The sequence below is a fragment of the Euprymna scolopes genome, chromosome 41 (assembly GCF_053919585.1).
Source record: "Euprymna scolopes isolate OS-2025 chromosome 41, ASM5391958v1, whole genome shotgun sequence".
NCBI classification, from domain to species: Eukaryota; Metazoa; Mollusca; class Cephalopoda; order Sepiida; family Sepiolidae; genus Euprymna; species Euprymna scolopes.
Window position 1 is genome coordinate 72781153 of NC_136522.1, and position 19332 is coordinate 72800484.

At 35.2% G+C, this 19332-nt stretch overlaps 1 protein-coding gene across 6 annotated transcripts in view; it reads right to left on the reverse strand.

The window, feature by feature from the left end:
• Positions 1-19332, reverse strand: part of LOC145266627 (glutamine--fructose-6-phosphate aminotransferase [isomerizing] 2-like) — a 151631-nt gene that overhangs the window by 68415 nt on the left and 63884 nt on the right. For all 6 annotated transcript variants that reach the window (XM_080122543.1, XM_080122544.1, XM_080122542.1 and 3 more), the window contains exons 6-8: positions 8409-8543; positions 2482-2543; positions 2277-2356 (exon numbers count right to left, since the gene is read on the reverse strand). In XM_080122543.1, the coding sequence (XP_079978669.1) occupies positions 2277-2356; positions 2482-2543; positions 8409-8543 (277 nt within the window). The remainder of the gene's footprint in view (positions 1-2276; positions 2357-2481; positions 2544-8408; positions 8544-19332) is intronic.

Consider the following 19332-nt stretch of genomic DNA (forward strand, 5'->3'; position numbering starts at 1 on the left):
CTCTGTTCCGTCTGCCTGCTTCCCTCCGGACTACAACTTGGAGGTCTTCAAGTCCAATGTTAACAAATTCCTAATGAACCGCCCCCTTAAGTAAACACTTCATCAAATCTCCACACTAACGTAATGTACTTGCAATAACCCTTATCCCTGAGTGGCTTCCGGGCCTTGATAAGTGGTGATCACTGTGTAAAAAAAAGAAAAGATGGTTATAGGAAAAAAGTTTATTTTTTTTAAGCTATAATATTAATTTTTTAATAATTCCCCAGGAACTAATGTTACCCTATGCCAGTAAGTTGCGATAAGGTTAACTGGTGTGAATTTTGACCAAGATCACTTTTAGTGCGCGTCAGGATAACCCAGATCTGTAAAACAGAACCAATCTCAGGGTTGAACGAAAGATGGATGCCAAAGCAGGGGATGGAGATCAAAGTCTGTAGACAAAAAAAAAAAAAAAGTCGAATGATGACGTGACGGCTACCATACTGCTCATCGCTGACTAGGTTGCTTTTACTGAGGTTGTTGACAATTTCTCTATTTCTAATGGATTCAAGCAACTTACTTGTAAATAGGACTATAACAACAGAATATTTTTTTCATTGTTTTAACTCAAGTATATATCCAACACAGATACAGTTAATCAATCGAGAACCACATCACTGTATATAAAAGCATATAAGATATCAACAGATACACACCCGAGAGTCAAAACAATGAAAAGAATATGCTGTTGTCCTAACCTAATTATAACACACAGAAGACTAATTGGTCTGTACCGAGATGAAGACCAATCGTCACTATTTTTAAATATTGGACAAACTAATGGTTTTTCGAGGTGTTGGAAAGCATCTCTCCTTTATACATCGACTAGCGAGGGGTACTTGGCATTACCCGGGTGTTTTTTGGGGTATGTGAAAAAACCCCGAAAATATGAAAAAAATAAAAAAACGAAGCCTTCACGACGCGCAGTTGGAAAATAGTAAAGTGTTAAAAAAAAAAAACAGGTGCACGTTTTCGATTGACGTAAGGGCGATAAGTATTCAGCAGTTAGCATTTTGTGCAGGACAGTTTTGAATGAGGTGAATGAATCGGTTCGTTTGTTTTTAAAAACCCGCTTCCTGTTTATTAGGAGGAGCAAAATGAAAGCTACAGTCTGATATGACGAAGTCGACATTGAACAAACGTTACTTAGTTCTCTTGAGACAACTGGCTTTTGGCCTGTGATTAGAGTCGAGTTTCGCTATTTTTTTATACCGAAAACCGAATGTAATGCGTGCCGATGCGGGAAATGTGGAATAATTAACGTTTGAAAGTCAATAAAATTAAATAGACAGGCGAGCTCCGTGGATAACTCTGAGATATTACAATTTATAGATGATATAAAAAGTTTTAAGAAGTTGTGAACCGAGCAAGCGCTTCTCTGAAAGAAGCCTTTTGTGGACATCGAGGAAAAGCGTACATACATACATTTTCACTTTTATATATATATATATATATATATATATATATAGATTAAACAGCTTTGCAAGAATAGGTGCTAGTTCTGGTTGCAGCTTTTTTAATACTATGATTGAAATATTGTCAGAACCAATTGCTTTGCTGGCATCAAGGTTCTTGATGAGTGTGGCAATATCATGAACAGATATGTGGATGTAGCTCTTCCGTCTTTAGTGTTTGACCAATTAACAAAAAGCAATATTAAACAGGACAAAAGATTAGAATCAAAGAAAGCTTTATAGCAACAACAGTTTATTTAGTAAAAAGTTAAAAATAATGGCAATGGTGTGGATGTTGCTTGAATTATTTTAAGTCGTGGGAGGAAACTTGGGAGGTAGAAGACCTTGATCGCATAGGAAAGAAAAAAGAAAGGAAAGAAAATAAAAAAGAAAAAAGAAAGAGAAAAAGGAAGAAGAAAAGAAAAGAAAAGTAAAACATGAAAAAAAAAACAAAAAAGAAAACAAAAAATAAAAAAGAAAGAGAAAAAGGAAAGCAAAAAAGACAGAACAAAAAAGAGGAAGAAAAGAAAAAAAGGTAAAACAAAAACAGCAAAAAAAAAAAAAAGAAGAAAAACAATAAAAAACAAATTTAACAACAAAAAATAAAAAACAAAGAAAACTCTTCCAGTTGAACTCCACAGAACAGAAAATTGATGGCAGGGCGAAATAGTGATTGGTGGAGTCAATAAGAGCCCCTCCCCCTCTTAATGGTAAGAGGGAGTGCGAGTGGGAGAAATAGTCATGTGACCAAAAGTTGTAGTTCCATCTGTTTTTTAGACTTACCCTTGCTGTACAAGACTGGAATGTTATCTGTAGTCAGCTTGGCACTGCTTTTGATGCCGATGAGCAGCGGACTTGCACGTCTGAAAAAAAAAAAATAAATAAATAAAAATTATATATTTTATATCAAAATATTTCAAGAATAAATTAAAGATTTTAAAGTAAATTATCCCTCCATGCTCCCCCGAAACCGTCAAATGCAACTCACCTTGACACAACGCATTCACCTGGGTAGTGTGTGCTCATAAACGCTACTGCGTATGCACCCTCCTAAAAAAGTAAAAATTAAAATAATTATATCAGTTTGTTTTCATTTTAATGTTATTTTTTTTTTAAGACTTAATTCCTTAAACAATCAATTGTACTATTCAATATATATATATATATATATATATATATATATGCATATATATATCTATAAAAGTTAGAATGTGTGTGTGTGTGTGTGTGTGTAAGGACAATTCTCAACCTATATACTCAACAAATTTTTAGTCTACAGATTTGAAACTTGGCATATTGGATATTCAGACATGTGGAACACTTAAATCAGTTTTCATCCGGGAAAAAGGGCTGCTACGAGGTCAAAACTGCAAAGATTTCTACAGGAGAGGGTCATCAGATTTTTATCTGTTTGTCAACTGTTTCACGAATGCCCATGTGTAAATCGTTCATATGACAGATTCCTTATATAAAGAACAAGTAGTTTTGAAAACACTTTTTAAAGATTGCGTCAAGCTGGTCTAATTATTATCGTACTTGACTTACAGATTTAAGTTTCAGTATTTTTTTTTTTTTACTGTTGGTTTCAATCTCACCTCAAGTATTTTTTTTTACATACAAGAAATGAACGATTTAGAAAAACATAATACTCGCATGTACATGTCTCAGTTTTTGTATGAATTAAAATATAATATTTATGTGTATTTTATGACCAGACAACGCCGGGCAGCCTGTTAGTCTATAAGTTGAGATTTTTGTTTTTCACTCTGACATTGATATTAAAAGCCTATTTTTTATATTTAAAAATTATTAAAACAAAAAACTTAATATACTCAGTCATGGCTATGCAAGCGATTATATGATAACTAATTTTCACATTCCTTGGAAAAAAACAAACGTTAATTATTATTCATTTTTTTATGGTTCCTTATTAGATTATTGGTTTCATTTTACTATTTTGCTGAATTCTTTTTATGCATAGTTTCTACATTGTGCATAATTGCATAGAATTTAACATGAAACTGTTCTAACAGTTGGAACTTATATATATATATACATATATATATATGCAATTAAAAGTGACCTTGTCGGTGTGTGTGTGTGTTGGTTGGTTGGTTGGTTAGTTGGTTGTTTTACGACATATCAACCCTTTTCAGGTTATTTCATGCCAAATCCAGTGATTTTGAAGAAAAAATTTTTTTAATAGAATATATTTTTTTTCAAGTCGGTTTCTATTTAACCCATAGTTGGGACCCTAACAAGTACTACCACTCCGTGTCAGAGTGGACCTAGGAGCAATGGCAATTAAACGCTGGCTCCACACTTCCCAAAGCCCTCAAGCTGGGGCCTTACCATCGGATATAGTTTTAGGTCATATCTAGAGAGAGAGAGAGAGAGAGAGAGAGAGAGAAAAATCCCTACCAAACTCCTCTCTGAATATTTGGCCTACAGAGTTGTACTTTGATATACAGCGTATTTGGATCTATTGTACCACACTTTCAATTTGGTTTTGAGCTGGCAAAAATTGCAGTCATAATTGAAAACAAAACCATTGATCTTGACAGTAGTCAACTAAAACTATTTACATGCACAAATCTACATCCATAGGCTAAACAATGATTTATTTTTTTTGTTTACTATTTATATGCATATAAGCACGGCTCAGAGGCAAAGGAATGAGACTGGATGATTGTAGGTTTTGGTTTCGATTCTAGCTGATGGCACCAAAGTCATATTTTTTTAACTTTTGATATCACTACTATAGATTAGGTACAATATAATAATCAATAAAGCATTAATAAATTTATAACTTAAAATATTGCAGCATTAAGAATTGATTATATAATGTTATAAATTGATTTTTTTAAAAACTTCTTAATGTTGCAATATTTTAAGTTATAAATTTATATTTTTTACTAGAATATCTTGTCCTTTTCTTTTCCAGTTTTAACAACTAGTCCTTTACTTTCCCATGTTTAAGCTTAACCATATTACTTTTCATGCTCGCATTTTTCTATTGTAATCCATGATTTTTCTAGTCTTCCAGTAAATTCACTTGTTCTTTGTTTAATTCCAGTTTTTTTTTTTTTGCCGACATAAACACATATGTAATAACAATAAACGGCACTCGTCTGCTTTCAATAAAATCCCCCTAATTATCTCCCTTTCATGCTTTCATTTTCTCTATTTCACTTGTTACTTCTCTTTTCGAATTAGTAGCAACAGTAGTCACTGAAGCGACGTGGTTGCTATGGAAACCAGTCATAAAAAACGTCGCTCACTTCATGTCCGTTAACGATTTTGAACAATAATAAATTCATCATAACTTTTGTTTTACTGAACGAAAATTGAAAAACTTTGTTTCACAATATAGCTGAGTAGGTGATCTATAAACTGTAATAATTGTTTGAAATTTGGTCGCAAAATGAGCGAGCGGTAAAGCTTTAAAGCAGCCATATATTCAAACAATACTGCGTTTTATCTATATATATATAAATAAAATGAACTCATTTTTTCCCGTCGGATTTTGACCTTAATAGGATTAAAAATCAAGATATTTCATGCAAATATAATATGCACAAACGGCAGAACAATATCTGAGGTGTGTTATAGGCTTATTATTTCTCAAATTCCTCGATAATCTTAGATTTCTATACTTTTTCTGCTGAGAAGTCACGGATCAATGGAAGTGGTAAAATATTTTCTCTCTAATAAATTCCTCCTCCCCCTGCCACCACTTAACACCGTTTGGGGATCGTTCACAAGGAACAGTTGAGAAGAGAACACCGGTTTGGCTTCGTAGTTCTTTCATGTGAAGTTATTTAAAATCACTAAACTAAGCTGCAGTGCTCTGTGGCGTAGTGGTTAGCGTGCTGGACAATTCACATTATATTTTCACGTTCGCGCCGACCTACCGTAGTCATTTTTTTTTTTTTTTCCTAAACAACTGGAATGGACTTTTCTTGGTGGCCGAACTGTTAACGTTGCAGATGGTTTTTTTGTTTTTTTTTTCACACTTTATTTTCCTACTTTTACTCATGACTCCGGGTTTGATCCTTCCTACTTACCTACCATAACATTTTTTAAAACTCCCCGCCCCGTCCCGGAAACAAACACTCGGGCAACGCCGGGTACCCCCGCTAGTAGTCAAATAAACATTTTACTTACGGCATCTAATGAATTTAATGAAGTTATTAACAAAATTTTTAACAGTGCTCAATAATAAGAGCAAGATATACTTTTATTCAGATAAATATTTTACATGGTCACTACACAATCATGACAATGTTTCAGTTTGTTAATTATGAATAACTAATGATCTCATCAGGGACACAAGTTCCTTCTCCTGAAAAACTTTATTCTTTTCACCTTCAGATGAGGCCATTAGTTATTCATAACTGAGTGAAACATTGTCATAGTCTGTATAGTGACCATATAAAATGTTTATCTGAATATAAAGAAAAGTATATCTCGCTCTTTTTATTGAGCACTGTTAGAAACTTTTAAATTCATTGATTTTTATCATTGAATATCTAACCTGGAATAATATATTACACCTATGGAGTTGAGTTTTTTTTTTTCTCTTGCTCTGACATTGATATTAAAAGCCTACTTTTTCTACTTAAAAATTATTAAAACAAGCTTTAATATACTTAGTTATAGAACTTCTTAATATACTCAGTCATGGATAAGCAAGCAACTACATGAAGGTTAACTAATTTGCATATTCCTTTGAAAAATTACTTATCCATTTTTTTATGGTTTCTTATTTTTGTTACTATTACGTTGAATTCTACATTCTGAATTTAAGATAAAAATGTTCTAGACCATGGAAATATATATAGGCTCCTTTAGTCTTTGACAGACTATGGATACCCACATAGGGGTGCATGTGCATGAAATTTTTGTGGCAGGAGGTGCGCAAACACCAACCACACCTCTCCTGAGTCGACATTGTTAAATACCAGTGGCAAGTGAAGTGTATGTACAGGACGACTGGAAACAGAAAAGGGAGAGCACATACAGCAACTAGAATTCCTAAATGGTCACCCATCTGGTACTAACCAGGCTCAACATTGCTTAACTTCAGTGATCTGATGAGCTCCATTCTCTGGTCCCCCCTTGCCAATCTTTTCCAAAAAACACTCGACTAGTTGAAACCACTGTCAATAATTTTCCCCACTCTTTATCCGTGCCTAAATCAAAACGTAGATTCCGTGAATAAAGCTTCTTTCTCAGAACTGCACGGCTGTGGAACTCTTCCATTTGCCTGTTTCCCCCCCCCCCCGAATTCAACTTGGATGTCTTCAAGTCCAACATAAACAAATTCCTGATGAACCGCCCCCTTAAGTAATGACACCTTATCAAATCCCTAATACTAACTATTACTACGATACTATCCCACTGATTAGTGTACACACAATAACCCTTATCCCGAGTGGCTATTGGGCCTTGATAAGTGGTGACCCCCCATGTAAAAGAGAACCGGTGTGTGAACGCGATTATGCCGTATTATATATATTTATTAATGAAAACAAAGGGATGTAGTGTTTACTAATATAAATAACAGTATTTATATATAGAGAATTTAATCCCAACTGAGTTAAAAAGCTCAATACGCAATAGAGAGTAAAGCTTATTATAAGAGAAAAAAAAAAAGGACTTTGTAAATTGTTTTTTAGAGCATTTAGTCGAACAATAAATTTTGGTTGTAAAGTTCAATTTACAGTTTTAATTTTCTTTCTCATTATATATATATATATATATATATATATATATATATATATATATATATATATATATATATATATATATAATATAGCTCAGTGAGTTAGAAGAAGAGAGTTCAATTCTAATTCTATAAGAGGAGACTTATTCCATTCTTATTGCTTTCCTATATGCCATGGATGTCTTTTTCTTTTTTTTTTTTTATTAATGTGTCACTGCTTATCAAGGTCTAAAGGCCACTCGAGGATAAGGATAAATGAGATTGCCAGCTAGCGATAATAAGCAAAACCTCGAGACGATTAAAAATGATGTGCAGAAGCTCAGAATTTGATTATTGTCGTTTAATATAACAAAAAAACAAAATCCCAAATTGGTCACTCTCTACTGATTATATCTGCTTACATTTTTTATGGAAATCGCTCCAGACAAGGCATGAAGCCACTTGATGTAAGAAGCTAAAAAAAAAAAATACTACCAAAAATTGGTTTTATATTTATATAGAAATCACCACTTATCAAGTCCCGGATGCCACTCGAGGATGAAGGTTAATGAGTGTACAGTAGTCAATGAGACAATATCGTATTAATCGTTAGTGGTGGAAATTTGGTAAATTGGATTACTTAAGTGGATGGCTCATCAAGAACTTATTTACATTGGACTTGAAGACGACCATATATATATATATATATATATATAAACAAACGTTAAAGACAACAACTTGTTTCCATTTGATTAGACCTTTTTTATTTTTTTCAATTTTCTGATGATCTTTTTTTTTTTTTAGTGTGTGGATCGAAGGAATTGAGAAAAGTTCCGTGTGTAATTCGAAGTTGCTTTTCGTCTTTATGTGAGTATGGCTGATAGGTTTTATATATAGTGTTGGACGGAGGGGATGTGATCAGTTCTGAGGTCAGGGCTGGGTTGGGATGAGGGTGGGAGTTATGATAGGCATTTTAGCATGTTTTGGTTGGATTGGAATGTGATTTGATTAAGATATGGGGATTGATAATTGGAATATGATTTGATTTGTATGATTTGTTTATAACATATTTGTAGACATTGGATTTGAGAATGACCATGTTGTTCCCTGCAGGGAAGCAAATTAATGTTAATATTTTTTTAAAGTTCAATACGAAACATTTTAGACATATTTTGTTAAGAGAAAAAGTCTGAAAATATTGTACTCACCAATTGTTGACAGGTCATTTCGACAATTTCACGGAAACTCAATTTCTGTTCGGCGTGTTTGTCGTAAAGATGTTTGATCAGTTTTGCAATCACTTCCGTGTCAGTTTCCGATTCAAAGTTAAAACCTTTTGTTTCCTGTCAATAGAAAAAAAAAAAATGGGTACATAATTTAACGATCAATTACAGTTTTTATGGCTTATCAAATCTTTTTGGGGTATTTAGTTCGGAATCCAGTAATTTTGGGAAAGTTTTTATGCTTCAAGTTCTTTATATCTTAATTTGGTTTGATTATTTTGTATAAGAAAATTGTTTTTGTTGTTTTGGTTTTGCAGAACATGATTGAGTTTTGCAAAGGGAAAATAATAACATCAATGTCAGGTCAGGAAGCCAGTATTTTCAGACAGTCTGATCTAGTAGCAGCGGAAAATATATCCAGGGTTGGATCAAATATAAGGAAACAAATCAGGAAATATTAAAAATATGTCCAAGATTGGAACAAATGCAAGAGAAAATAATTATTTAATAAATATATCTGGAATCGGATCAAATATAATTCAACAAAATAGGTAATTACATGTTGCAAAGGGAAAGAAAAAAAAAAAGCAAAACAATAACATCAATATTTGACGCATTTTAGGTCAGGAAGCCAATATCTTCAGATAGCCAGATCTGGTAGCACCAGATGCCCTAACAGGTATTACTAATCTAAAGTAGACCCGGTAGCCAAATATGTGTTCATTAAACTTCCTCTTCAATTTAAAATCGCAAATGCTGCTATTCAAGGAATACACAAGGCCAAAAATATGACTTGCTTTCAATAAGTTTCCAGACTTTAAAAAAAAAAAAAAAAAAAAAAAAATTGTCGTAGACTCCTGAAAATTCAGTATATTATTGCTATACATCTTATGAGATTAACTGACACATTTTTATGATTTCAGGTTCGAATGAACAGCTACAGCAGGAATTGGAATACGTCCTACTAAAGCATGATTGTCACAGCTGGTGAATTTCAAAAATTCAATCTGTATGTGAGAACATTTTAGAAGATATGCAATAAAATTCTGTTTTAAACTTGTAGAATGCTTCAGATTGCCTTTGGACCATCTTGCATGAATCAAATATGAGTTTTTGAATGGCATAAGAGATTCTCGCTATTTGTATACATGCATCGTCTAATATAAACTGTCTGTTTAAGTGTATCTATGTATGTTTGTAGGTCTGCTTAAAACTTTTGATAGAGGCAATGGATTTTCATGAGATTGGTATCATTTTGAAGCTCCATGTCTCGGTCGCTAAATATAAAAAAATTGGCTAAAAACATTAATTTCTTCACCCTCAACTAGGCACTTTTCTACAAGGAGGGGGGTCGTTTTTTCACCAATATTTTCAAAAGTGTTACACACGCGATAAAAGATGTGGTAAGGCAACTTATAACATAGAAACTTAATGATAAAACAAATATCGTTTACCTTTGTAACACTTTGCCAAAAGGGGGGGGTATAAGGGACTTTACGGGAAAGCAAAAACCCAAGTATTTTTCTCTTTATCGCATATGTGACACGGCAAAAAAAATAAAACAAGTGGATAGAGATACAAGGACGAACACAATAAAAACGCGATGAAATAACGAAGCAACACTTTTCCAAATGATACAAAAATAGATTTATTTAAGAAAAAAAATAAGAGTTTAACGAAAGAAAAAGAAATGTATTCAAAGTTATGGAATCTGAAGTATATCTACGCGTATTGAAATGAGTGAAAGTCCTTTAGGAGGGGGGGAGGTCAATCAAAGTCTTTGCACTTACAGGTCTCTTGTTTTTCCCCCCCTTTTTCTTTTTTCATTTCTTTTTCCCAACTCGTCAACAACGCAGTTAATTCACATGTTCTCTTTCCTTGCTCACGCGTTCTATATCTGTCTGTTTCGTGAGGGATAAGGGGGGGGTCACATCATCCACGTTCGGTACATCCATATCTCCTTTGCATCATGGGAAAAGGGTCATCGTCTCTTTTGTGAGAAAGTAAATTAATCGCATTCTCTCGCATGGCTGAAGAAGGTTGCGTCATTCACGTCTCGTGTATCTGTATCCTTTTCACATGAGGCGAAGAAGTCATCCCCCCCTTCCTTCCACGAGGAGAGAGACTTCTCAACAGATCGGCAACCCAAACCGAAAAGAGCGACTTCCGCCCATGTCCAGTTAAAAAAAGGGAAAGGGGAAGCGATCCCACTTCAGGCCCCCCCCCCTTCCTCTTCTCTGCTTCACAATCCGGTCTAAAAATAGACTTGGTAAAGTCTCTGCAAGTTTTAAAGGGGGGTACAGTAGTAGACTTTTGCTCAATTCAAAACAACTACTGTATTAGCCTATCTTGTGGGAACCATGTTTTATTTTACCGACAAAATATAAAAGCAGAAAACGATATATCTCATCAGCCTAAAATTAAGTATTTCAATTTTGATTTAAATACATAATCCAATTTAAAGATCATGTGACAAAAGTCACCCCCTCTTTTCGATCGACTAGCCTTAATTCAAACCTTCACCACTTCCGCTTGTGTTATGGCAAGAAAAATACAGACTGGTTCAGGAATGTTTTCTGGTCAGATGTATCAAGATTTTATCTTGTTAGTGATGCTCCCAAACGGCACATTCGAAGAACTGGAGAAAGATTTTTGCCAAGTTGCATAAAAACGAAAGTTAAACACGGGAATAGAAGGCATAATGGTATGGGGAACTTTTACTGCAGCAGGTGTTGGGGAAATTATTAGATGTGAGAAGTCAATCAATGCAAGGGAATACATTCAAACATTAGAAACAGGACTGTTACCAAGTATCCAGAAGCTGGGAATATCCCAGAACATTACTTTTCAACATGATAATGCCCCTACATACACTGCTAAAGTCACAGAAAAATGTTTTTTTGATAATTTAATTGGTGTGATTTTTTGGCCAGGTCAAAGCCCCGATTTAAACCCAATCGAGAAAATTTGGTCCATAATATCTCGTGCATGGGCAGGAAGAACTTTTTCGAACAATGACAAACTGTGCAAAGCGAATAGAACAGCATCTCCTCTTCAGTGTTCAACTTTGGTTGAGAGCATGTCTAAAAGGATTGATTATTTAAAGAAACCAAAAGGGAATGCGATTCCATCCTAAGCATTTATGAAAGTAAATGTCTTGTTCTGTGTTATTAGTCTCGTTTAAGTTTCCTTTTTGTTCAATATGGCTTTTAGTGCAATAAAATGTATAAAATTTGTTTGGCCCATTTTTTTTTTGCTCACGAGTGCATACTTCCAATTTAATCTAGTAACCGTGCGACACATGTTCCTAGTTTGACAGTGCCGTTGTCCTCAATGTTGTTTCCATGGTCCTTTTCTCCATCTTTTCTTATGGCTGCGTCGTATCTCACATTGGCCACTGTTGAGTGGGGTATGCACAATTTTTTTTTTTTTTTTTTTAAACTCATTCATCCCTGACAAGGCATATTGCCATTTTGACATAAGGGGCTACTATTTGAGACCATGCCTAGGAAAGAGTAACAAGATGTTGGTTTACATTACATTTAAACTTCTATATATTAGTACAATCAGGGAAGAAGGTAGCAGGAAGGGAATTCCAAAGTCTAGCTGTTCAAGGGAAGAAACTATTATAGTAGAAAGCTTTCTGGCATTTAGAAACTTCAACAGTGAAGGGGTGAGATTTTGTTGCTAAGCAGGTTTGTCAGGGTTATGTACGTCGAGGGGGCACAAGGGCAACAAGTCCATCAGAGTACATTCCATTAAAATATTTGTAAAACGGGCACCGAGATGCAACATTGTGGCGAGGAGACAGGGGTTGAAGCTTAGTTGACAAAGTGGGACCTATCAGATTGAAAACTAGTTTTTGGGCGCTATTTAAGAGGGAAGGGCTGGTGGTAGACAACTTCACAAATTTTATAAAAAAAAATCAAACAAGGGAAACAAAATAAAACAAACTAATACTTTCCAGATATAATGGTTAGGTTTTGTGTGCGTGTGTGTGTGATACCATAATAGGAAACTACCCTCTAAATGATAGAGTCTACATCTTTTTTAAATATATCAGATAAACTGTATTTGTTTTGCAAATAAACAATTAATAGACATTTATTGTATTTGTTTGTTTTTTTTTATAATCCAACTTTTTTTTTTATGAAAAAATTTTTTTATTTAAAAAAAGAAAAAGGATAATTTTTTTTTTTTGATTAAAAAATATTTTTACAACCAGAATAAAATTCTTTAGTAATTTAAAATAAAAATATTTTTCAAATTTTGAATAATTTTTTTTTTCTAATAAACTGTATTTCTGTTTTGCAGTATTTGTTTATCATATATAACCATAACCTCTCAGCAACCAACTTCTGGAATGTTCTAAGTTGTGGGTAGTTCCATTTGAAGTGTTTCCGAAACATTCCATTCACCAAAACTATAAAAGAACGCTGATAACATCAACTCTTTAGTTAGTCAGTTTAGGGAGTCAATTTGAGTCATTACGACGCTCCAGGTTGTCAAACGCTGACTAGATTAATTCCAGCCAATATTTTCAGGGATCCTAATCCGGTTATACATAAAATGCAAAATGACCACACGTGTTTTTGTATGTCCAAAAAAGCTTTTTTCCCGAGGGTTCTCGACGAGGTTACATTTATTTAGAAGTTTCTTTATACTCCCTAGATTATAATATCTTCGATTTGCGAACAAACATCGTCTCTACATTCATTTTGATAAACTTTTTAGAAATTCCCTCTATTCCATCGTTTCATGCGTTTGTTTGTCTTTTTCGTAATAAATAAAGTGAAACTAATCGAAGCGAATGAGTTTGCCAGCCTTACCAACTGGAACATCCAGAAAGACAATCAGCTTTGATCGACGTGGGGGAAACACTTCATATCAGACAATTGCTATTCATTTGGACACTGCCAGAGTTCCCCCCTTTTACCGGGGGGAGCTAGTTTTCCCCAACGTGGGAAAACAGAAATACAGCAGAAAGCAGGAAGCTTAACTGGCCTGCAGCCAGATGTTCATTTCTGTGCCTGCGTGAACTCATTCACTTAACTGCAAGTCAACTTTTTTTTTTGTTGGTCCATCACATTCAGCTTGCATCAAGCTCTCTCAATCCGGTCCAAACAACCATTTGCCTTTGTCAAAGTTGCAAATCTTGTCAACTGTACTCTTAAAACTACTTGTCAATCCTATATATCTATTGTTCAGTCCTTTGTCAGTTTAATAACTACCTCATCTTGATTAACAATCCTTTGTCTACGTCGATAAACCTATTTCCTCTTTGTTTTTATATTTCTTTTCCTCTTTCTCTCCCACTTCCCAACACTTAGATGAGTGGCGCCTATAGTATCACAAACTGTGTTCTATGTGATGTTTGTTCAATCCCCACACCTCACTATCACTTTCTTCTTCCAACTATTCTCTCTAGACTAAGTGCGTGTGTGACACCATCGATCCTCTAAAGCAGTGGTTCTCAACCTTTTTTTACTCATGGATCCCTTTTCCCTTTCTTTTTATCTTGGTGGACCCCTTCATAACTATTGGTCATAAGATAATCTTCTATTTTTCACTAATATAAATCTTGAGGTTTTAATAATCAAATAAATATTATATAATTAAGATTTATTTTTAAATGAAACTTAATTTAATGCAAATAAAGTATTCTACAACAACTATAATAATTATGATAATAATGATAAGTAATAATAATAATAATAATAATAATAATAAAAAAAAATAATAATAATAAAAATAATAATAATAATAATAATAATAAAATAAAAATAATAATAATAATAATAATAATAATAAAAATAATAATAATAATAATAATAATAATCTAAATTAGAGTGATAATGATTCTTTATCTGTGGACCCCCAGAAATATTCCATGGACACCTAGGGTCCATGCGGACCCTGGTTGAGAATCCCTGCTCTAAAGGCTAGAGTCCACATCTACACTACTAGGCTGTGTTTGTCCATCGCATTCAGCTTTTCTCAGTCCGTTCCAGCAACCATTTACTCATTTACTCATCTCCATCCAAGGACAAAGAAGGTTGAGTATAAGGCTCAACCTCAACCTTGACTTTGACGATTGCTATTCTTGCTGTGCACGTTGCCACCAGATACATATTCTCATCTGTTAAAATAACTCAGATTAAGGTCGCATAAACTAACAGAAATAACACATAAAATATAGATTTGAAAATGTTTGGATTGGAAAGAAAGGGATATAGAAAGAGAGAAAAATTGAGTAGGAGAAAAACGGGTGAAGGAGGAAATACAAGTGAAATGTGGAAGGCCAGTTTTTTTATAACACATTTTAAATTATACTCGTCTATTCAAGGACAAGGAAGGTCGAGTATAAAGCTCAACCTCAATCGTGACGATTTAAAAAATTTTTTTTTTTTACACAGTGATCACCACTTATCAAGGCCCGGAAGCCACTCAGGGATAAGGATTATTGCAAGTACATTACGTTAGTGAGGAGATGTGATGAAGTGTTTACTTAAGGGGGCGGTTCATTAGGAATTTGTTAACATTGGACTTGAAGACATCCAAGTTGTAGTCCGGAGGGAAGCAGGCAGACGGAACAGAGTTCCACAGGCATGCAGTTCTAAGAAAGAAGCTTTGTTCATGGAATCCGCGTTTTGATTTAGGCACAGATATAGAGTGGGGGAAATTTTTCACAGTGGATTCAGCTAGACGGGTGTTTTTCGTGAAAGATTGGCGAGGGGGGACCAGAGATTGGAGTTCAGACAAGCATCTGCCATGGAAATAACGATAAAACAAGGACAGGCTCGCAACGTCTCTTCTGTGAGAGAGAGGTTGCAGGGTAGAGAAAAGGGTATCCCCCACTAAGCCACGAAGTCTATTATTACATTTTCACCTCAAACAAGGCACATTGCCACTTTGATGTAGGGGGCTACTATCAATAACATAATCTACAAAGGTACTATGTGGGGAGTTGGGCAGCAAGATGTTGGTTCACATTACACTTGAACTTCTGCATGTCAGTACATTTGAGGAAGCAGGAACCCGGAAGGAAATTCCAAAGTCTAGCAATTCTGGGGAGAAACTACTGGAGTAGAAGGCTCTCTTACATCTAGGGATCTCTACTGTGAAGGGGTGGGATTTAGCTGCTTGTCAGGGGTATTTACGTTGAGAGGGTTTAAGTGCTTGCAGTTCGTCGGAGCATTCACCTGTAGAACAGGCAGAAGGACCTATCAGATTGGCGACTCTTTTGAACCTTGTCTAGGAGCAAGAGACTAGTAGCAGATGCACCAGCCCAAATATGACAATACTCCATACATGGGCGAATGGTGGCCTTATGGAGGTACAGGATACTTTCGGGTGTTAGTAGCTTTCTAGCACGGTAGAGAGAACCTACCATCTTCACAGCAGTCCTGGTAATGCTCTCAATGTAATTGTTCTAAATCATGTTTCCTGTGAACGTTAGGCCAAGGAGTTTAAAAGATGTACTTTCAGATATTGGTGGTAGAGTAGATTTCCCCCACTCTTTATCTGTGCCTAAATCAAAATGTGGATTCCATGAACAAAGCTTCTTTCTTAGAACTGCACGCCTGTGGAACTGTTCCGCCTGCCTGCTTCCCACCGGACTACAACTTGGATGTCTTCAAGTCCAACGTTAACAAATTCCTAATGAACCACCCCCTTAAGTAAACACTTCATCAAATCTCCACACTAACGTAATGTACTTCCAATAACCCTTATCCCTGATTGGCTTCCGGGCCTTGATAAGTGGTGATCACTGTGTAAAAAAAAAAAAATTGCTATTCTTGCTGTCCTTTTTGCAACCAGATATCCTTATCTGCTAAACTCATTATCCACCAACTTTGTCGTTTCCACTTTTCTTTGATAAATTTCTCAACTTACGTCTTCTACTGCTAATTTATCTTATATTGCCAATGCTTTTTTTCTGTGCACCCACAAGTCTGGCTGAGACAAGACCACATGGCTCTCTGTTCAACAACATGTCGACCCCAACATTGTGAATTTTCTTTGTCTTCTCTTATTGTCTTTTTCACATCACACATGGATTAACACGTGTAAAAATAAAACACTGGAAAAACAAAAGAAAACATATTCGTTGCACCCTGAGTGACATCCTTGATTCTCAAGTTTAATATTCAGTCACGTGATCAAGTTTATAAAACGTTTAAGTGGCAACAGACTCTTTCTTTCTTTCTTTCCACATCTTGGATGAACAACAACTCCATGTGGAAAGGACCTGTCGCCCTCAACTTCTCTTTTGGGACTGAACCAAACTCACCTGGATTTTATGCTTGGTGTTCGACTATGACAAGCAAGACTATGCCCACATGCGGACTTCCATGTGGTACACACACTTAAAAATTTTTTTTTTAATTACAGAACTCTTTAATCTTTTGCCCTTGTCCATACATGGATGCACGATGCTACAACCAATTACAGCACGTATCCACAGAACACTTTTCTCTTCCAACAAGCCTGTATATCCCTGCAACCTATTTCCCACAGAATTGGAATTTGCTCCACAAAAAAATGTAGTAACTTGATGCAAAGAGATTTTAAAAAAATCTTTCCCTGCAACTTCTTTTCCACAGAAGAGGCGTTACGAGCGGGTCTCTGCTTTATAATTATTTTCATGGCAAGTGCTCGTCTGAGCTTCAATCAATGATCCTCCCCCCCTCGCCAAACTTTCATGAAAAACACTCGTCTAGCCAAAACCACTATCAATAATTTCCCACACTCTTTGTCTGTGCCTAAACCTAAATGTAGATTCCATGAACAAAACTTCTTTCTTAGAACTGCACAGCCGTGGAACTCTCTTCTATTTGCCTGCTTTCCAGTTGAGTACAATATGGTCGTCTTCAAGTCTAATGTAAACAAGTTCTTGATGAATCGTCTCCCTAAGTAATTCAATTTACAAAATTCCCACTACTTATGTTTACTACACTATAATCCCATTGACTAATGTATACCCATTAACCCTCATCCTCAAGTGGACTCCGGGCCTTGATAAGTGGTGATTCTTGTCTATAAAAAAAAAAATAGGAACCTGTTTCCTTATTCTTACTAACGAAAATAACCAATAAAGTTGTTTTTAAATGTTAGAATGAAACTGCTTTCTGTCTTCATTCTTTAAATTGCTTCCTTAACAAACAAACAAAAAAAAAAATCCTATTTTATTTGAAGAGTGAGTGAGGACTACTTTTCACCCACAACCAATGAAAAAAAAAATTTATAAAACACTAGCGGGGGTACCCGGCGTTGCCCGGGTGTTTGTAGGTGTGTGTGGTGTTAAATAAAAAAGAAACCGGGGGGGGGGGGGGGGGTAGGATCGAACCCGAAGCCCTGAGGCAAAATTTGAAAATAAAATCAGCCAGCCAGAATGAGTTACTGAAAGATGTTTGAATTTATTTAAGTAAGAACCAAATTGACAGGTGCGCGCCCGAAAGTCGTCGAGCCTTATGACGATGATGACGTCAATGACCAGGTTTGTTTGTTATAAGCGAAGTAAAAAAAGAAAATGTTAAAAATTAAGCGGGGGAAAAAAAACACAAAAAAACTAACGCAAGGCAAACGAACGATGAAAACAGAAAAACGAACGTTACATGAAAAATGGCTTAAATAACACTGGTTCAATATTAAATTTAAAAAATCGAAAAAAGAAAGACATCTCACACCATGATTCGAACCCAAAACATTTAGATAATGAACCAACGCGCTAATCGACTGACCTAACGCGATGTACATGAAATTTGTTCAGTTTTTCAACTATTTAAAGTAAATCAGGTTATGACGTCATCTGGCGCATGCGTAGAACCGCTCGTCGTCACAAGAAAATCGTTTTGTTGACCCCCCCTTGTCGAAAATTGCCGATTTCAGGGTGAAAAAAATGAACGTTTTTGGCCAATTATTCGATATTTTTCGAGCGAAGGATGGGGCTTCGATATGATACAGAGTTTGTAAATTTTCATCATGTCTGTCGAAAGTTTTTAGCAGACACACAAACATACACACATACATACGTTTTCGCTTTTATATATATATAGATTACCACTCTCTGCCTCACACAGATGCATAAACAAATATTGATAAATATTGATGTTGAAACTGGAACAGCTGGTATGAGTCTATTGGGTGGGAGAAGTAGCATTGCAAGAAATCCACAGCCGGTGGGTAGGGGACGATGGAAAAGTTGAGACAAAAAAAAAGGTGGAAACTGAAATGTAATCAACTTGAATGTATTTGGATTATGAATAGCAAAGATTTGAAACTGATAAATTTTATAATGTTTGGATTGGAAATAAGAGGCGGTAGAAAAAAGCAGAGATAAGTTGAGTAGGAGTAAAAAAGAGTGAGAGATGGTAATATGAGTGGATGTGAAAAATAGAGACAGAGGAATGTAAAGGGAGGAAAAAAGAGAAAAAGAGAAGAGAGAGAGAGGAAAAGAGAGAGAGGAAAAGAGAGAAGGAAAAAGACATACAAAGAGGGGGAAATCAGTGAGAGAGATGTAAGAGAGATAGAAAGAGAAAGAGAGAGAGAGAGTATAAGAGAGAGTGGGAGTATAAGAGAGAGTATAAGAGAGAGAGAGAGTAGAAGAGAGAGAGAGAGTATAAGAGAGAGAGAGAGAGAGAGTAGAAGAGAGAGAGTATAGAAGAGAGGGTATAAGAGAGAGAGTATAAGAGAGAGAGGGTATAAGAGAGAGAGAGTATGAGAGAGAGAAAAAGAGAGAGAGTACAAGAGAGAGAGAAAGAAAGAGAGTATAAGAGAGAGAGAAGAAAGAGTATAAGAGAGAGAGAGAAAGAGAGAGAGAGAAAAAGAGAGAGAGAGAGAAAAGAGAGAGAGAGAAAGAGAGAGAGAGAGAAAGAGAGAGGGTATAAGAGAGAGAAATAGTATAAGA